General features: G+C 47.4%; 1 protein-coding gene across 2 annotated transcripts in view; it reads right to left on the reverse strand.

Moving 5' to 3' along the window:
• Positions 1–1,655: 1,655 nt before the first annotated feature.
• TRIM14 (tripartite motif containing 14) overlaps positions 1,656–17,742 on the reverse strand; it is a 28,284-nt gene continuing 12,197 nt past the window's right edge. For both annotated transcript variants that reach the window (XM_082694947.1, XM_082694946.1), the window contains 4 exons: positions 12,682–12,915; positions 9,527–9,689; positions 7,656–7,748; positions 1,656–4,927 (listed from right to left, as the gene is read on the reverse strand). In XM_082694947.1, the coding sequence (XP_082551073.1) occupies positions 4,392–4,927; positions 7,656–7,748; positions 9,527–9,689; positions 12,682–12,915 (1,026 nt within the window). In that variant the 3' untranslated portion in view covers positions 1,656–4,391. The remainder of the gene's footprint in view (positions 4,928–7,655; positions 7,749–9,526; positions 9,690–12,681; positions 12,916–17,742) is intronic.

Genomic DNA, 17,742 nt, shown 5'->3' on the forward strand with positions numbered 1-17,742 from the left:
TTTTTTTTTTTTTTTTAAGATTTATTTCAGACAGAACAGGAGTGGGAAAGGCAGAGAGAGAAAATCTCAAGCGCACACCATGCTGAGCACAGAGCCCAATGCAGGGCTCGATCCCACGACCAAGAGATCGTGGGATCTCTGAGCTGAAGTCAAAGAGTCAGACACTTAACAGACTGCACCATCCAGTCACCCCGAGGCACTGATATTTGTAAGTGTGGTTGGGGTGGGGAGTGAGTCCTGGGCTGTATTCATGTGTAAAAGAGAATATGTCCAATTGATGTGCTAAGAATTGAAGTGTGAAGGAAAATTATCGCCTGTGTTTGCCACAGGTGGGTAAACAGCACACCCACAGCCAGTAGCAGCGGGCCATCTTGTGTTGCCCTTGGCTGACCTGAGGGTGGAAGGATTGATATCCCTGCATGCCTTTAGTCCATTCTGGTTGGGAAGCTCAGGTCTATTAGATGTCCTTGACCACCTGCCAGGTGGGAGATACCCGACCAGTGCCGCTGGAGAGTTCTTGGCCTATTGGGTGCAGGTACCTCTACAAATGGTATGCTTTATGTGTGAATTGCTGAGATGTTTTCTAAAGGTTATGGGAGCCATGAATGGGAAACCTGGGAGTAGGGATGGGAGAGGAGGCATGGCAAGGGAAGGCCTTCTGGTGGTACTTTAGTTCAACCTTTTAGGTTAGGAAGTGACAGGAGGAGGAATCTTGGGATTTGAGGCACAGACTTGGGAGGTGCCAGTGTCCAAGGACATGCAGGTGATGGTTTGGCAGGGCCTGGCTCCATGCGGATGAAGGATTTAGAAGGTGGTCAGAAAGGAAGCAAGGAGCGGTGCCCAGATGGCATAGTTGGTTAAGCATCCAACTCTTGATTTCAGCTCAGGTCATGATCTTGAGGTCGTAAGATTGAGCCCCACATCAGGCTTTGCACTGGAGTGTGGAGTCTGCCTGAGATCCTCTCTTCCTTTCCCTTTGTCTACTGCCCCTGCTTCTCCCCTAGGCTCCTGCTCTCTCTTTAAAATAAATAAATCCTTAAAAAAAAAAAAAAAAAAAAAGAAGGAAGCAATGGCCTTAAAGACTGTGGAGTTTGGACTTTGTTCTCTAGGTGGTAGAGAACCAAGGAAGGCTTCTGGGGATATGCTGGACTGAGATTTGGCCCCACACCCACGTGCTGAACCCTAACCTCACCTCACATGCAGCTTGGCTCCTTCTCATAGCGTAGACTCCTGCCCGCCAGGACCAGGCTGTGCAGGCCCACCTGTGTGTGTGTCCTCTGCTAGGCTGACATCACTTTCCCCTGCTCCCTGACAAAGGAGAATCACAGAAACAGAAGAGATGCAAGAGGTAAGGGAGGGTCCCTGAATCTCTAAGAATCAGTAAGGGACCACAGATGGCTTCCATGTTGCTAAAGGATGATCACGGAGATGCGAACAACTACGTAATATTGTCTTGGATCGGAGCAGCTGGGAGGGAGGGCTTGTCTGCATGTAGGCAAGCACTTAGTGATACTCTGTAGTGTATTCCCCATCACTAGCACTGTTGAACCTGGGACCAGCTGTCTACCACAAGAAAATTGTGGAGGGGACGCCAGGTGAGTGAGGTCCTGTCTGGGCCTACACGCAACGTGAACTCGCAGTGAAGAACACAGTTAAAAGGTTACAGTGTTCATATTTATTAAATCATAGACTATAAAATTAATGTCATTTAAAAATATATCTGCAAGCAGTTTGCTGTATTAAGAAATTTCTGTAAGTATAAATCTGAAGGAGAATTAGGTCAGTGATCTTCTAATCATGGACCCCAAGGGAAATTTTGGTCCTGTATGGAGAATATTCAAGGAGGTTCCTGCTAGCGCAGGATGGCCGCTGGGAAGGCTTGTGGGTCCTGGCATGGTACAGTACTGGATGGTTTTTAAAGCAAGTTCATAGCCATTGGCCAATACTAGAAGGCAGGGTCACTGCCCCCATTTTACAGATGGTTCTCTGAGAGGTGAAGTGACTAGCCCAAGGTCACATGACTGTGCACTGAAACTGCTGCTTTCTGGCAGCACAGGTCTTGATACAGAGTCAGCACTGGATCAAAGCCAGTTTTTGTCCTGTATAGTCCAGCTCTGTCTCTGATCATGCATTCCAAACTCAAGTTCCTCTCTGGATACAGGACCTCATCTCAGCCCGAGGAATGTTATCCAGAGGCCGACTCAGGAGGCTAGAGCAAAGCATCACAGGCAAAACAGGAGTGAGCAGGCACCCGCCAGGTACCAGCTGTGTTCGCCGGAGCAGTCCGGCCTGCGGGAGGTAAGCACGACCCCAGCTCTGCCACCAGCTGTGTGACCTTGAGCAAGATATTCATTCTGGATCTGTTTTGCCCTGCATAGAACTGGTATAACTTCGTACCTCCTAGGAATAATGTCAGGATCAAATGAGTTAATAGTTGTAAAGCATTAGAACTGTGCCTGGCAAAACAGCAGGTGCTGTTACTACCTGGGCCCGTACCCCCATGGGTCTGGAAGTAGGTCTGTGTGCTTAGGGATGAACAAGCTTGTAGGGTTAGGAGCGTCCTTCATCTTCTGTCGGGAATGCCCTGTCAGAATTCAGCTCAGGGTCATCTCCAGTAGAATTAATTCCCCTTTTTTTTAGCGTTCCCGGAGCAGGGTGCCTAGACGCTGTGCTGTCTCTCCAGCTAAAGTTTTAAGTGATTTGGTTACAACCAAAGGCACTCTTAGGGTTCCTTCTGCCTTGATTTCCACTTGTATTACATTGCCCTGTATGAAAGTGGCATTTTTAGAAAATTGTTGGAAATTGGCGTTTTTTTTGTGGTTCAAACTAACGAATGCTGAGAGCACGAGAGGGTTTCAGCTTCGCATCTTCCTCACCCTGCCACCGCCCTCTGGCTGAGCACCTAAGATACTTTGACACAGTATGATTCCAAAACCATCTGGGGAGTTTGACAAATGATGCTACATCTTTAGAACCAAGGCACAGACCCAAAAAAGAGGCCTTCCCCTTCCTGTTAGAGGAGCTGGCCCTTGAGGTCCTCCTGGTTTGGCCTTCTCTATTTCTGTGCCTTCTTAACGGAAAATGGGGTTCTCTGGGTTCTTGGCAGCGCCTGCAACTGCGGGATTGGAGGAGCATGGGGATGTCTGGGCCTATCCAGACCTTACTCTTAGCTCCTCCTCTTTAAGTTCCAAGGCAGTTGGGGAAATGGCCTGTGGTTGCTAAGCAACGGTTGCCTGCTGATTCTTCCCAACATCCCTTGAGGAATGAATAAGCAGTAAAATCTCCCACATTGAAAGCTGGGCCTGAAGAGCTGGGACAGGGGGCAAGTAAAACACTTGCCTTGGGGCAGGAGGGCTCTGAGGAACGAACTTTCAGGACCTTAGTCTCTCCCAAATGTACAGTGAGGTTAGGCTGGGTGATTCATGAGGACTTCTCAGCTCAGCTGCTTTTTGCTTCAGTGGTAGCCGGCTGCTGGTCATTGTCTGGGAGGGAAAGGGACACCCTGAACTTTTCAGGGTGGCGAGGGTATGGGACATAGCTGCCCTTGGAGAGCTTCCCACCTAGTGGGAAAGCAGGGACCCAGGTTTGTAGCTCTCAGAGTAAGAGAGGTTCTTGTGGTTTGGGGAGACTTTCTGGGACAGTTAAGCCAGGGGAAGGCTCAGACAGGCAAAGGGCAAAAGTGCCAGAGGGTCTCTGAAAAGAGCGGTAGAAGCTAGCTGAGCATGGGGAGTTTGAGGGCAGACTAGAAAAGCCTTGAATGCTAAGGTAAAGTGCCTGCTTTTTCTCCCTGCGGTCCTTGGGAACCTTCTGGTAGTTCTAAGAGGTTAAGTGAAGTTTTAGGCCTGGCACTCTGGCTGTACAGTGGAGGATGAGAATGGGAGGGGGTTCCGGCCCCGAGGCATGAAGTGCGGCTACTCTGAAGAGAAGTGACACGGACAAGCTGAAGCAGAGTGGAGAGGAAGAGGCAGATCAAAAGGACTTTAGGGAGAAGGGGCTGGATGGCTCTCATTCATTCACACATTTCTTGTGCGCCTACCAAGTGCCAGGCATTGCTGACTACTCTGTGAGCGAGAGGCCAGAGGCAGAGGATGATGTCTTCTAACAGGGTCGGGATGCTTAGGACTCACTTGGGGTCAGCACCTGGACTAAAAGTGGTGTCATGTAAGTGCTCTGGTGGTGGTGGAGAGGCCCCTTGAGAGTGCCCCGGCAGAAGAGGGGCCTTTAGGACCTGTTTGAAAACTCGCCTGGGAAAGGAGCCTTTTCAAAGCACAGGGCATGACTGGTGGGGGAGAAGACGGGGATGCTTGGGCAGCTGGCCATAGACGAGCCACATCAGCTCGGGTGAGACCAGAGCAGTGGAAAGCCTAGGACGGTCACTCGTGCTGTGGCCCCTAGGGCAGCCGGGAGATGCTTATGGCCCCTTCCCAGAGCCGCAGCGCCGGGTAAAGTGGCTCCTGGAAAGCGGCTCGGAAGGTGTGCAGGTGGCTCATGCCGCCTGACACATCGTAGAAGGAGAGGATGCCGGCCTCGTAATCCAGGAAGACGCCCAGCCGGTCGGGGTCGTCGCGGGGCCGCAGGCGGCTGCGCTGGCCGTCGTGGAAGGCCCAGTACTCGAGGTCGTAGCGCTTGAGGCACCAGGACTGACGGTTGCAGCCGAGGCGCGCGGAGGCCGAGGCCCCGCAGCGCCGCAGGGAGGCGTAGGCCACGCCCACCCACCAGCCGATGCCCGCCTCCTGCACGTCCACTTCCCAGTAGTGGCGGCCCGCGGCGTAGCAGTCACGACCCAGCACCTGCCACAGTTTATCAAAGCGCAGCGCGGGCGTGGGTCCCAGGCGGCCCATGAGGCCGCAGCGCACCGTCAGGCGGTCGGCAGAGAGGCGCAGGCGCGCGTGCATCGTGTCCGGCTCCAGGGTGGGTGTGCGTGCATCTGCAGAGGGCGGGGACATCGGGGGCCACACCTGGTGGGTGGGGCCAGCTCCCCCCACGCCCCCGCTGGTCCTGACAACTTTCCCGTAGAAATTGAGATGCCAGGAATTGCCAGCGGATAAATGAAAAGCCACCCTTTTAACCCTAATTGCATCCAAGGCATTAGCTGGGGGACACGGGAAGGAGTGAAAATTTCACTGGATTTGTGCCATGGAATTTGTTGCCAATTTCTAAAAATTCAATTTTAAAAATCCTGTCCTTATTGACGCTTGGATGTATATCCTTCCAGTTTTTATCTTGCCACTTATAGTTTTTCTTATTGGTATCATGCCATACACACTTTTGCGTAATCTGGTTTTTCAACTTTATTGATTGTATTTGTGATCATTTTATCCTATCAAATAATATTTTTTATCAGAGTGTTTTAATGCTGACCCTAAGATTTTGCTGTGTTAAGTGTTTTATACTTTAACCTATCCCTCCCCCTTCTCAATAGTTATGCTTTTAAAAAATATATTTTATTCATCTATTTTTCAGAGAGAGCACAAACAGGAGAAGCAGGCTCCCAGCTGAGCAGAGAGCCCTAAGTGGGGCTCCAGCCCAGGACCTGACCAGAGCCAAAGGCAGCTGCTTGACCAACTGAGCCACCCAGGTATCCGATATTTAGGCTTTAAAAAAGCTCCTGAAAACACTAATATAATTACATCTTTATGCATCTGATTATTGCTTGAGGATACATTCCTAAAAGAGGAACTACTGGGTTAAGATGGATAATTTTGCTTTTAAGGCCTTTGGTAAATACTGCCAACTTGTATCCCAGAAATGTGGTGCTGACCTAACTCCCAATAATTGTTCTCACTGCTTTGTACCATATCTGTAGACATGGAAAATGAAGTCTAGATGGTAGGGTACGTGGATAGTCTGTTTTAGTAGATACTGTCGAAGTGTTTGGAGTGTTTGGAGCAAGGTTTTGCACATTTGAAGATTTTATTCCTGATTTTTTTTAGATGTTACTGAAAATTGAAAAACTGAAAATAATGTTTATTTGTTTGTTTTTAAAGATTTTATTTATTTATTTGACAGAGATCACAAGTAGGCAGAGAGGCAGGCAGAGAGAGAGAGAGAGGGAAGCAGGCTTCCTGCGGAGCAGAGAGCCCGATGTGGGGCTCGATCCCAGGACCCTGAGATCATGACCTGAGCCGAAGGCAGCAGCCCAAACCACTGAGCCACCCAGGCGCCCCGAAAATAATGTTTTTAAAATTTCATTTTCTAATTGTTTATTGCCAATATACAGAAACAGGATTGAGCTTTGTATAATGATATATGCAACAGTTCACTTAATTCTAAGTTATCTTTTACTTATATTAGATTTCCTGTAATCATGTCATAATATTGTATGATATCGCATGACATTATATGACATCATAATGATATCCCCCCCTTTTCCAGTCCTTATAGCTTTCACTTCTATAGGATCTCTGGAACAGTGCTGGATGAAGCGACTATGGTAAGCATCCTTTCCTCCCACTCCTGGGTAAATACCCAACAGAAATGCCTGCATATGTGCATCAGACAGACATGCACATGAATGTTCAGAGCAAGAGCAACATTCACTACAGGCCAAACCAGAAACAATCCAAAATGTCCTTCCATAGTTTTAGTGTGCTGTATTCATACAATGGAATACTATTTATAGCAGTGAAAACAAGTTACTTCTATGCACAATAATATGGATAAATCTCCTAAATATTATGTTGAGTGACAGAGGCAAGACACCAAAAAGTACAATCTGAATGACCTAGTCCTACAAAGGCCAAAGATCGGCAAAACTAATCTACAGTGTCAGAAATCGGGAGAGTAGTTACCCGTGGTTAGTGAAGAGGAGGCTGCATGAGCAGGGCTTCTGGGGAGCTGGAAGTTTTCATTTCTTGGGCTGAAGGAGGTTATATACCATGTTTACTTTTAAAAAATGATTGGGGTACCTGGGTGGCTCAGTTGGTTAAGCACCCAACTCTGGGTTTTGGCTCAGTTCATGATCTCAGGGCTGTGAGACTGAGCCCCGCCATGGGCTCCACGCTTGGCGCAGAGGCTGCTGCAGAGTCTCTCCCTCTTCCTCTCCTTTCCCCTCTGCTCCTCCCTTTTTGTCCCCCTCTAAAAATAAAATCTTTCCCAAAAAATGGAGCAGCACCCCTTTGATTTCTGTACTTTTATGTATTTTATATTTCAAAGTTTACTTTAAAAATGAAATGAAATGAAAACAGGTTACAAAACAGTATGTATAGATGATACCATATTTGTAAAATATATATATATTAAATATATTCTTATATGTATATATATAGATAAACTAAGGAAAGCTAACAGGGCAAACAATAATAGTAGTTATCTATGGGCAAGTGACTTTAAAAAATTTGGGTTTTTTCCCCTCGTTTTTCTGCAATGAATATGTATTATTTCTGTATTTAAGATTTATTATTATTATTACTTTCAGGTAATCTCTACACCCAATGCAAGGCTCAGACTCACGACCCCCAGATCGAGTCGCACGCTCTACCAACTGAGCCAGCCAGGTGCTGCTTATTTCTGTTATTTAAAAACTAGTAATAAAGGTTGAAAAAACCCAAGTTGGGTCTGTTAGTAAAAAAAAGGGGGTTCCTCCATTTCTGTGATCCCCCACAATCTGCCTGGCCCTCTCCACCCTCCCTTTGCTCCCCAGTCCCAGGGCTTACATTTTAAGAAGAGTGATCGCTCCGGTGAGGGGCTTGTTTTCAACAAGGAAGCTAGTTTGGTGCTCGAGGAGCCCGAGAGCTGGCAGTTCGTGTCTGTAACAGATTGTGAGAAATGAGTGCCTGGCCCTCATGCAGGCAGAGCAAATTACAGAATGTACTAAAAATATTACAGAACTGGAAATTCGGATCCTCTCTCCCCCAGAAGCACATGCATATTTAAGCAGTAAATGCAAATTCAGGAATTGGCGACAGGAATACCCTAGGACAATACTGGGGTCTAAGGAGAAGCGTACTTCTGAGGGTGGGAAGTGGATTCAGGCCAGTGTGACTGTCCCTTGAACCTTGGGACGGGACAGCGGGCTCAAGGAGGGCCGTGCGAATCAACGATGTATTCAACAGCCAAGCGTGGGGGCAACCGCCTGGCAGACATGCCAGTGCTGGGATAAAATGGAAAATGAGAAATTAGCCATCAGAGAAGGCCATATCCAGGTCTCATTCCAGTGCGAGGGAGTTCAAGGGAAACCCAAGCCATGGTTCCTGTCTTCCACAGCTCCATCAGGTAAAAGAGGTGAGAGGTAGGCTCACCTGAGCTACCCGTCAACGCACAGAAAAGAGAGGAATCCAGGGAGACATCATGGAGGAGGAAGCACCTCAGCGAGCCCTTAAAGGACGGGGAAGATTCAGACATCCAGAGAAAAGGACGGGAGGCTTTCCCAGCCAGAGGGTATGAGCAGGAGCATGGGTATTAAGGTACCCGCACTGGCACAGGAACTGGGAAGCCATGGCAGGCGTCTGAGTGAAGGCAGACACGAACAGAACTTCCAAAGCTCTGTGGTGGGGAGTGGATGGGGCAGGGTGAGTGGAGGCAGAGGTCCTGCTTGGAGGCTCAAGCCTGAAGTGGGGCAGCAGGGACGCCAGAGCTCCTGGGGGAGGAACTATGGCAGCCGCAGTAGCAGTACCCAGGGCCTAACTTTACTAGGAGGCGACCGGAGTCAAGCAGCAGCGGACCGCAGGGAAGTCGTATGTCCCCTTCTCAGAGATGCCGGCTCCGCATCCCCAGGAAAAAGCTCCTCCTCCTGGTCACCCTGTATTCTCCTCACCCTGCTGTATTTTTCATCAGAGCTCTTACCGCTGACTTGTTCAGTTACTACTGTCTGTCTTGCTCCCAGAACCCTGAGCACCACAAAGGCAAGACCTTTGTTTTTGTACTCTGCAGTGTGTAACAGAGATTTAGGGCTCCGTAGATGTCCTGGAGGAATCCTAAGAGCGGAGATAAATGAATGAAGAAAGGTATTTCTGAGCACCTACTTTGTGCTATGCCCTGCAGGGACCTCGGAGCAGGACTCAGAGTGCTTCTTGCCCTTTGGGCTTTTATGACAGGCAGGGGGAGGCAAGTACAGAGTGTCCAGCTCAGGGACAGCCCCAGCCCGGAGACCGGCAGTGCAAGGAGTGGGGAGAGGCAGCGGGGCATCTGGCCAGCACAGCCAGCCCAGGTTGATGGGGCAAGGCTTCCTGGGTGAGCCCAGCTGGGCTGGCCCCGCAGGGATGGCTGGGACTTGGCCAGATGGGGTGGGGTGGGCAGATGGCTATTCTAGCTGGGAGCCCAGAGCGGGCGAAGGTAAGATGCAGCAGAATCCTGGGAGTGACTTGGGGGCAGAAGTGGAGCAGGATGTCTAGGAAGGCAGGATGCCGTCTCCGAAGAGGAAGGAGGTGAAGTCTGAAGGATGGGTCGGGCCTAGGCCCAGGAGTCCTCCACCGCCCAGCCACTGGCCTTTGGGTGGAAGAGACGGGATTCAGGTCTTCACATTCGTCTCTGCGTTAAAGGGTAGCAGGGGAGCTGAGGACACAAGGTTGGTCACTCAGCAACTTACTCTCTTTAAGGCGAGTGTCCAGTGGCGTCTGTAACAAGCTCTGCATGGCGTCCACAAAGCCCTGGAAGAAGCTCTTGACGGGCTCGAAGGAGAGGGGTGTGGGGTAGCACACTTCTCCCAGGCTCGTCTGCCGCTGCATCTCCTGCTCGGCGGCCCGGTACTCCTGCGGGGGTGTGCGGGGCGTCAGCGTTGGTGCTGTCTCAGCTGCCACCGCTGCGCCCTCAGACAAACCCAGCCTGGAAGGGGCAGGCCCCCCCCTTGCCCCGGCATCTGGGAGCAGCCCAGGCTGTGCCCCCGACTTCTGCCCCAGGACCAGAGTTGATTTCTCCCTCACTTCCATGTTCCTGGAGCTCTACTCTGTGCACGGCCTTAGGGGCGGAGGAAGGAAGGAGACTGGCTGGCTGCACCTGCCACCAAGTTGCTCACCACCTTGCAGGGCGCCCTGAAGCTTTCCATACATTGCCACCGGGCTCTGCCTGACATCCAGGGGGACCAAAGGAATGATGGGCCAGTTTTCCAGGGGAAAGAGTCCCTTGGGCATGAGGGAAGCCAAAGACCCTGGAAGTTCAGCTGGAATGCCGACTGAGGGGGAGTGCCCCCCCCCACCGTGGGGACCTGTCCTGTTTTCTGACTAGTCCCCCACTGTTACCTTCCCCACCAAACAATGATGAACTCCAGGCCTCACCCTTTAAATAGCCTTCCTGGGTTAAGTGTGGCTTTGCAAGGTAGAAGCTCCCTGGACCATCCTGGTATCCCCAGCTCTAGTATGTAACAAAGGGCCCGACATACAGTAGGTTCTCTGTAAATATTTATGATAGAATAAGGAAATCAAGCACACCTGCTTCTCACCTTTGCCAGCTTGGGGAGCAGCTCCCTAGCCATCTGTATTTCAAGCCATAGCTGGGCATCATCTTGGATTCCCCTTACTTCCATGCACCAGTCCTGTCACATGTCTCAGACCTGCCTGTCCCTTCCTCCTGATGCTTGTCCACTAGTCTTGGTCTCCAACGTCCACCCTCCACCCTGTCACCAGAGTGACTTTTTTTTTTTTTTTTTAAGATTATTTATTTATCTGAAAGACAGAGATCACAAGTAGGCAGAGAGGCAGATAGAGAGGAGGAAGCAGGCTCCCTGCTGAGCAGAGAGCCCAATGCAGGGCTCAATCCCAGCACCCTGGGATCATGACCCGAGCCAAAGGCAGAGGCTTTAACCCACTGAGTCACCCAGGTACCCCCAGAGTGACTTTTCAAAAACATTAAACTGAGCAGGTCACTTCCCAATTCAGAATGCTCCCCTGGCTCCAAAATCTTTACAGGACAATTTAAACCATGGCCAGGTACATACAGCCCTCTGCTAACTAGGCCTGGCTTCCAGACCCAGTGGCAGCTCCCAAGGCCACTCCCTCTCTTCATACCCCCACCCTGCCTCCAGCCAGGCTAAACTCTAGCGGCCCACCACAGCCTGCCGGACCCTCATTGCACATGATTCCTTTCTGCCTGGGATGTCCTCTGTCCCTCTGTATGTCCCTGGTGAGCCCCTCATGCTCCCATACCCAGCTCCACGGTCACCTCCCCTTAGAAGCCTTCCCTTAGTCCCTATGCAGAACTGGACACTTCTTAGACATACTTCTGCCAGCTTGCTGGGGCTGCACTGTAAATAACTATTTCTGAGCATGCCTCCCCACCCTCAAGCTCCTAATGTCAAGCAGGGGCCTGGCGCAAACAGGTTACTCAGTATCGTACAGATCCGTATATATACGAGAGTGAGCAAGCAGAGGGAGGAATGGTAAATGATGAAAATCAGTAGTTCCAGCACCAGAGAATAAAGAAAAAAGATGATCAAGCCATGAAACTCTATGATGCAAGAAAAATATTCTCCATCTTCCTCCAAAAGGAAGAGTCCCTTTGTATCAGATAGCCCTCCCAAGTACCGTCACTTTTAAAGAAACAAATCTACACCTCTGTGCAGCTTGCCCCTCTTTATAATATCCAGGGTGCCTAGGAAAGCGACTCACCTAGAATTATTTTTTGTTAGGCTGAGTTGACCAAGGCCACGTACACGCACAAGCTTAGAAATATTTGTCGGGCACTGGCTTAACTGGTTAGCTACTGACCGATTTGTTTGTCAGCCTTATTTTCCAGCCAAAGCCTAATGTGTGATTAGACTCAGTGACACCGTTATCTCGTCCCACAAATCTGTAAAGCATCTAACAAAGGTTATCTAACAGGGCAGGCGTTTCCTTTACAGTGAGAAAACTTAAGCGAAGAAAACATCAGGGTAGGGAAGTAAGCTGGAAGCCAGAGTGAGCAGAGGAACAAAGCATATGCTGCCAGGTGTCTGCCGAGCCATGTGAAACCTGTGTAGCTCCGAGAGTTCCAGAAGCCAGGGCAAAGAAGGAACCAGGGAAGGGCCATGTGAGCAGGAAAGCAGTCCCAGAGCATGGGGCTGCACAGCGGTACTGACACCGGAGGGGGGTTTCTCCTGTGGTTCCTTGGGAACAGGAGCACCACGCTTAACATATGTTCACTAATAGAGCAACACATCACAGGGGCTATTTCCTAGACTCTCCCTCCGTGTAATGTGATAGCCTCCAACAGATCCCAGTGGCCAAGGAGTACCATCCTTCTCTGCCCTTTGAGCAAGCTGAGTCACCTCTTGGGGCCTGCTCAGTAGACGGAAGGACACCTGCCTTTCCAGGAGGGGGTCTCGAGTGAGACTTAGCAGGCAGAGGGCCAGGTGGCTGTGCTCTGGACTCAGGCCGACCTGGCTTCTGATCACAGCTCTGCTGCCTCTCAGCTGTGTAACCTTGGGCGAGTCACTTCACCCTCCCTGGGCCTCAACTGCTCATTCATACAATGGGGTGAGAATAGCCACTTTGCTGCATTTTAGGAAGTATCAGAACTAAGATACAGAAAGTGCTTGGAACACAGAGGGCCCCGGCCCCCAAAACAGTGGCTGTAAATATGATGTCATTAGTCCAAGAAAGATCTGCTCTTCCTAACGATGCCTATTTCCTTACCACTTGTGTGGGGGCAAGAAAGCCTGAAGGCTGGCCAGGCAATTCTTTGTGTATTCACTCAGTGTAAACTCTGTGTTCGATGCCCCAGTAACCAAGGTGAAGTGCAGGGGAGGAGGGGGCAGGGGCCCAGCATTACCTGCAGCAGCTGTATGGGGTCGGGCTCCTGGCTGATCCTCCAGACCCTGGTGGAGAGGCTGTGCATGCCATCTATTTGCTCTTTGCAAGATTCGATATGCTCCCTGTATGCCTGGAGGGTGAGCTGCGTGTTTTTATCGATAAATTTCTTGGCCAGCGCTTCCTCTTCGTCAAGTAGCAGTCTCAGTTCAGTGAATTTTCCCGTCAGCCAGGTTTTACTTGACTCTGCATGAGCCTGAAAAGAAACCAGTTGCAAATGATATCACTGCCAACCAGGAAATCTGGAATAATCAACATAAAATGATTATAACCTCTAAAAAGTGAGTTCAGCAATGTCCCTGGGCAAGCCTAAGACCAGCTCATAAAAACTCCAGCTTTCCCAAGTACCACCACCTATAAACAACTGGAAAATGCATGCAGAAATAAGGGTAGTGGGGAAAATGGCAAGATACATAAAATAAACTAGCAAAAACTGTAATGAACTACATAAAGCATAAAATTGTACTAAAAGACAAAAAAAAAAAAAAAAAGACCTAAATGTGTGGAAGAAAAGACCACATTCCTGGCTAGAAAGATTCATTATAGTCTAAAAATTCATTGCAATCCCAGCCTTAGCATGTGGATTAGACAAATGGCAAATTATGGTGGCAAAGAATAAGCCCAAGAAAAGCCACAAATTGCTTTAAAAGGATCAATGAAGGATGACCTGTCTTATTAAATATGAAAACAAACTGTAAAGCTACAGGATTTAAAACCACATGACACAGACAAAGACAAAGATCAAGAGCACAAAAGAATTCAGAAATGGGGGCGCCTGGGTGGCTCAGTGGGTTAAGCCGCTGCCTTCGGCTCAGGTCATGATCTCAGAGTCCTGGGATCGAGTCCCGCATCGGGCTCTCTGCTCAGCAGAGAGCCTGCTTCCCTCTCTCTCTCTCTGCCTGCCTCTCCATCTACTTGTGATTTCTGTCAAATAAATAAATAAAATCTTTAAAAAAAAAAAAGAATTCAGAAATGAACTCTGTGTATGTGTGTGTGTGAGAGAGAGAGGGAGAGAGAGGTAATGGTCACATTTCAAATTACAGGGAAGAAAGAGTGAACTATTCCATTAATAGTGTTGGTACAACATGCAATTAACCATGTATTTGCAAAAAAAATTCATTAGATCCTCATACCATATATAAAAATAAATGCAGGGGCGCCTGGGTGGCTCAGTGGGTTAAAGCCTCTGCCTTCGGCTCAGGTCATGATCTCAGAGTCCTGGGATTGAGTCCCGCATGGGGCTCTCTGCTCAGCAGGGAGCCTGCTTCCCCCTCTCTCTCTGCCTGGCTCTCTGCCTACTTGTGAGCTCTGTCTTATAAATAAATAAAAATCTTTAAAAAAATAAAAAAATAAGCATTGGTCCTCATATATCTTGGTTAAAAATCATAAAATACTTAAAAAAAATAAAAATAAAAATAAAAATAAATGCAAACAGAAGCCCACCTAGGAAGTAGTGTAGTCAAAAAATGAGACTTTGTGTCTGATCACTCTAAATTTAACTTATAAATCCAATTTAGAAGACGTAAGGAGAACGGAGAAACACAGTAACCATCAACTTGAGATACACGCCAACCAAATGCATTTTGAAAACTTTATTTTACTTCTAATTCAAAGAAAACATGACATTTACAACGCAGTTGAAAATGTGACCACTGGTTGGATGTTGAAGGATAAAAGGGAACTGTTATGAATTTTCACAGGTGTGATGATGACAACATGGCTAGGCATGTAAAAAAAAAGCATCTTGTGGAAACAACATGCTAAACTTTTACCGTTAAAACGGCATGTCTGGGATTTGCTTCTAAATATATGGGTATGCTTGAGGTTTTCTACAATAAAGGTAAACAGAAAAGAAATTCCACAGAGATTAAGGCACTATACATAAAAAAAAAAAACTGTCACAATGAAATACAAAACAACTTTATTTCTAAAAATTTGAAACCTCTGTAAGAGGAGCCTAAAACTCAGAGAGCTACAAGGTAGCCACAGCAGGTCTGATTGTATAAAAAAAATGGAACTCTTAAGAGGGAAGGTTCTGTAGACAATGGCTCCAACAAGCTACATGGGTTTATCATCCATCACATGGAGGAAAAAAAAAATCACTCAATTTAAAATGGACTAAATGCTTATAAGTGCCCGTAGCTGGACAAAGGGATATCCGGCCTCTCAGGCAGTCCAGGAAGTGGGCAGTGAAAATGCTTGATGGCCATCAGCCTGGAGGAATTTTAACTGACTGATAATAGCAGAGCCTGGAATGGGGTGGAGTACACTTAGCCACACTGGGTCAGCATTCTTAGGGGACAATATGATATCAAAATTTTGACTGCAACCATCCTTTGATGCAGCAATTCCCCTTGCAAGCATTGATCTCTGAAAACGTTTTCACACGTGCACAAACATCTGTGTACCAAGACACTCACCACTGTTGGTGGTGAAGGTGGGCAAGATTTTTGATATGGGAAGTATATATATATGTTTACTATATATATTATGTGGCTTTCATACAATGAAAGAACAGGCAGTGATTAAAAAGAAGGCAGAGTTCTTATACATGCTACACTGTGGGTGAACCGTTAGGTCATGTGGAGTGAAATAAGCCAGACCTAAAAGGACAAATACTGGATGATTTCCTATTATAAAATAACCCACAATAGGCCAGTTCACAGGGACAGGAAGTAGATGAGAGTCTGCCAGGGCCTGGCAGGAGGGGAAGTCATTGCTTAGTAGTTATGGAGTTTATATCTGAAGTAGTGGAAAATTTTTGGAAACAGTGGCTATGAGTGTAAATGCAGTTTACAGTGGTTATAACTGTAATGTACAGTTATACAGTGGTTGTGAGTGTAATACAGTGTTTATGAGTATAAATGCAAAAACAGTGGTTATAACTGTAAATTCAGTTCGTCCTACTGAAGCGTACACCAAAAAATGGGCAAAATGGTTAACTTATGTTACGTACATTTTCACACACACACACACACACACACACACACACACACACACACACACCAGTGGATCCAGGTGCCTGGGCATGGAAAACTCTCCAAGACACCACATGAAAAAGAGCAAGTTATAGAATAACAAATATAGGATGATCCTATTTCTGTAAAAGATAACTAAACAAAAATTATATATGGATACAGGTTTGCCCACTTTCTGAATGTCTGCTTTGGTCCTCTTTGCTTTTAAGAAAAACCTTTATTAGCATGGTAAGGGTTTTTGTCCAAAAACCGAAAATCGTCTTCAGGTGTCCTCCAGTTAGAAAATGGCTATTAACCCAAGACTTTCCTTAAAGTGAAGTGGCTTAACTCAAACTTTGAAAAAACCAGGGATGCTCTTTCCTTTATGCCCTTTCTACCTACAGAAGGTTTCAGAGAACACTGCTTTTGGATAGCAGGGGTGGGGGGAGGCTGTCTATGCTTCTGTATGTTTGCAAGTGCATTTTTAAATTTTTTAAAGATTTTATTTATTTATTAGAGAGAACATACAAGCAGGGGGAGGGGCAGAGAGAAGCAGGCTCCCCACTGAGCAGGGAGCCTGATACAGTACTCCATCCTAGGAGAATGACCTGAGCCAAAGGAGGACGCTTAACCGAGGCACAACCCAGGCACCCATGCAGGTGCATTTAAATGTCTGTTAGTTCTACAAACAATCCTAGGATTTGTATGGAACCAGAAAAGACCCTGAATTGCTAAGGAAACTTTGAAAAAGAAAAAACTGGGGGCATCATGTTGCCTGACTTCAAGCTTTACTACAAAGCTGTGATCACCAAGACAACATGGTACTGGCACTAAAACAGACACATAGACCAGTGGAACAGAGTACAGAGCCCAGAAATGGACCCACAAATCTATGGTCAAATAATTTTTGACAAAGCGGGAAAAAATATCCAGTGGAAAAAAGACAGTCTCTTCAATAAATGGTGCTGGCAAAATTGGACAGCTATGTGTAGAAGAATGAAACTCGACCATTCTCTTACAGCATACACAAAGATAAAATCGAAATGGATAAAAGACCTCAATGTGGGGCAGGAATCTATCAAAATCCTAGAGGAAAACAGGCAGTAACCTCTTCGACATCAGCCATAGCAACTTTCAAGACATGTCTCCAGGGGTGCCTGGGTGGCTCAGTGGGTTAAGCCTCTGCCTTTGGCTCAGGTCATGATCCCAGGGTCCTGGGATCGAGCCCTGCATCGAGCCCTGCATCGAGCCCCACATCGGGCTCTCTGCTCAGCCTGCTGCCTCCTCTCTCTCTGCCTGCCTCTCTGCCTACTTGTGATCCCTCTCTCTCTGTCAAATAAGTAAAATCTTAAAAAAAAAAAAAAAAAGACATGTCTCCAAAGGCAAAGGAAACAAAAGTGAAAATGGGACTTCTTTTGGGACTTGATCAAGATAAAAAGCTTCTACACAGCAAATGAAATAGTCAACAAAACAAAGAGGGAACCCACGGAATGGGAGAAGATATTCACAAAGGGCTGATATCAAAGATCTATAAAGAACTCAAACTCAACACTCAAAAAAAGATAATCACTTGAAAAATGGGCAGAAGACATGAACAGACACATCTCCTAAGAAGACATACAAATGGCTAACAGACACGTGAAAAAATGTTTATCGTCACTAGCCATCAGGGAGATTCAAATCAAAACCACATTGAGATACCACCTTACACCAGTTAGAATGGCCAAAATTAACAGGACAGTAAACAAGTGTTGGAGAGGATGTGGAGAAAGGGGAACCCTCTTACACTGTTGGTGGGAATGCAAGTTGGTGCAGCCACTTTGGAAAACAGTGTGGAGATTCCTTAAGAAATTAAAAATAGAGCTATCCTATAACACTGCAATTGTACTACTGTGTATTTACCCCAAAGATACAGATGTAGTGAAAAGAAGGGCCATCTGTATCCCAATGTTCATAGCAACAATGGCCACAGTCGCCAAACTGTGGAAAGAGCCAAGATGCCCTTCAGCAGACGAATGGATGAAGAAGATGTGAATGTGGTTCATATATACAATGCAATATTATGC

Source organism: Mustela nivalis (genome assembly GCF_964662115.1).
Source record: "Mustela nivalis genome assembly, chromosome: 13".
Taxonomy (NCBI): Eukaryota; Metazoa; Chordata; class Mammalia; order Carnivora; family Mustelidae; genus Mustela; species Mustela nivalis.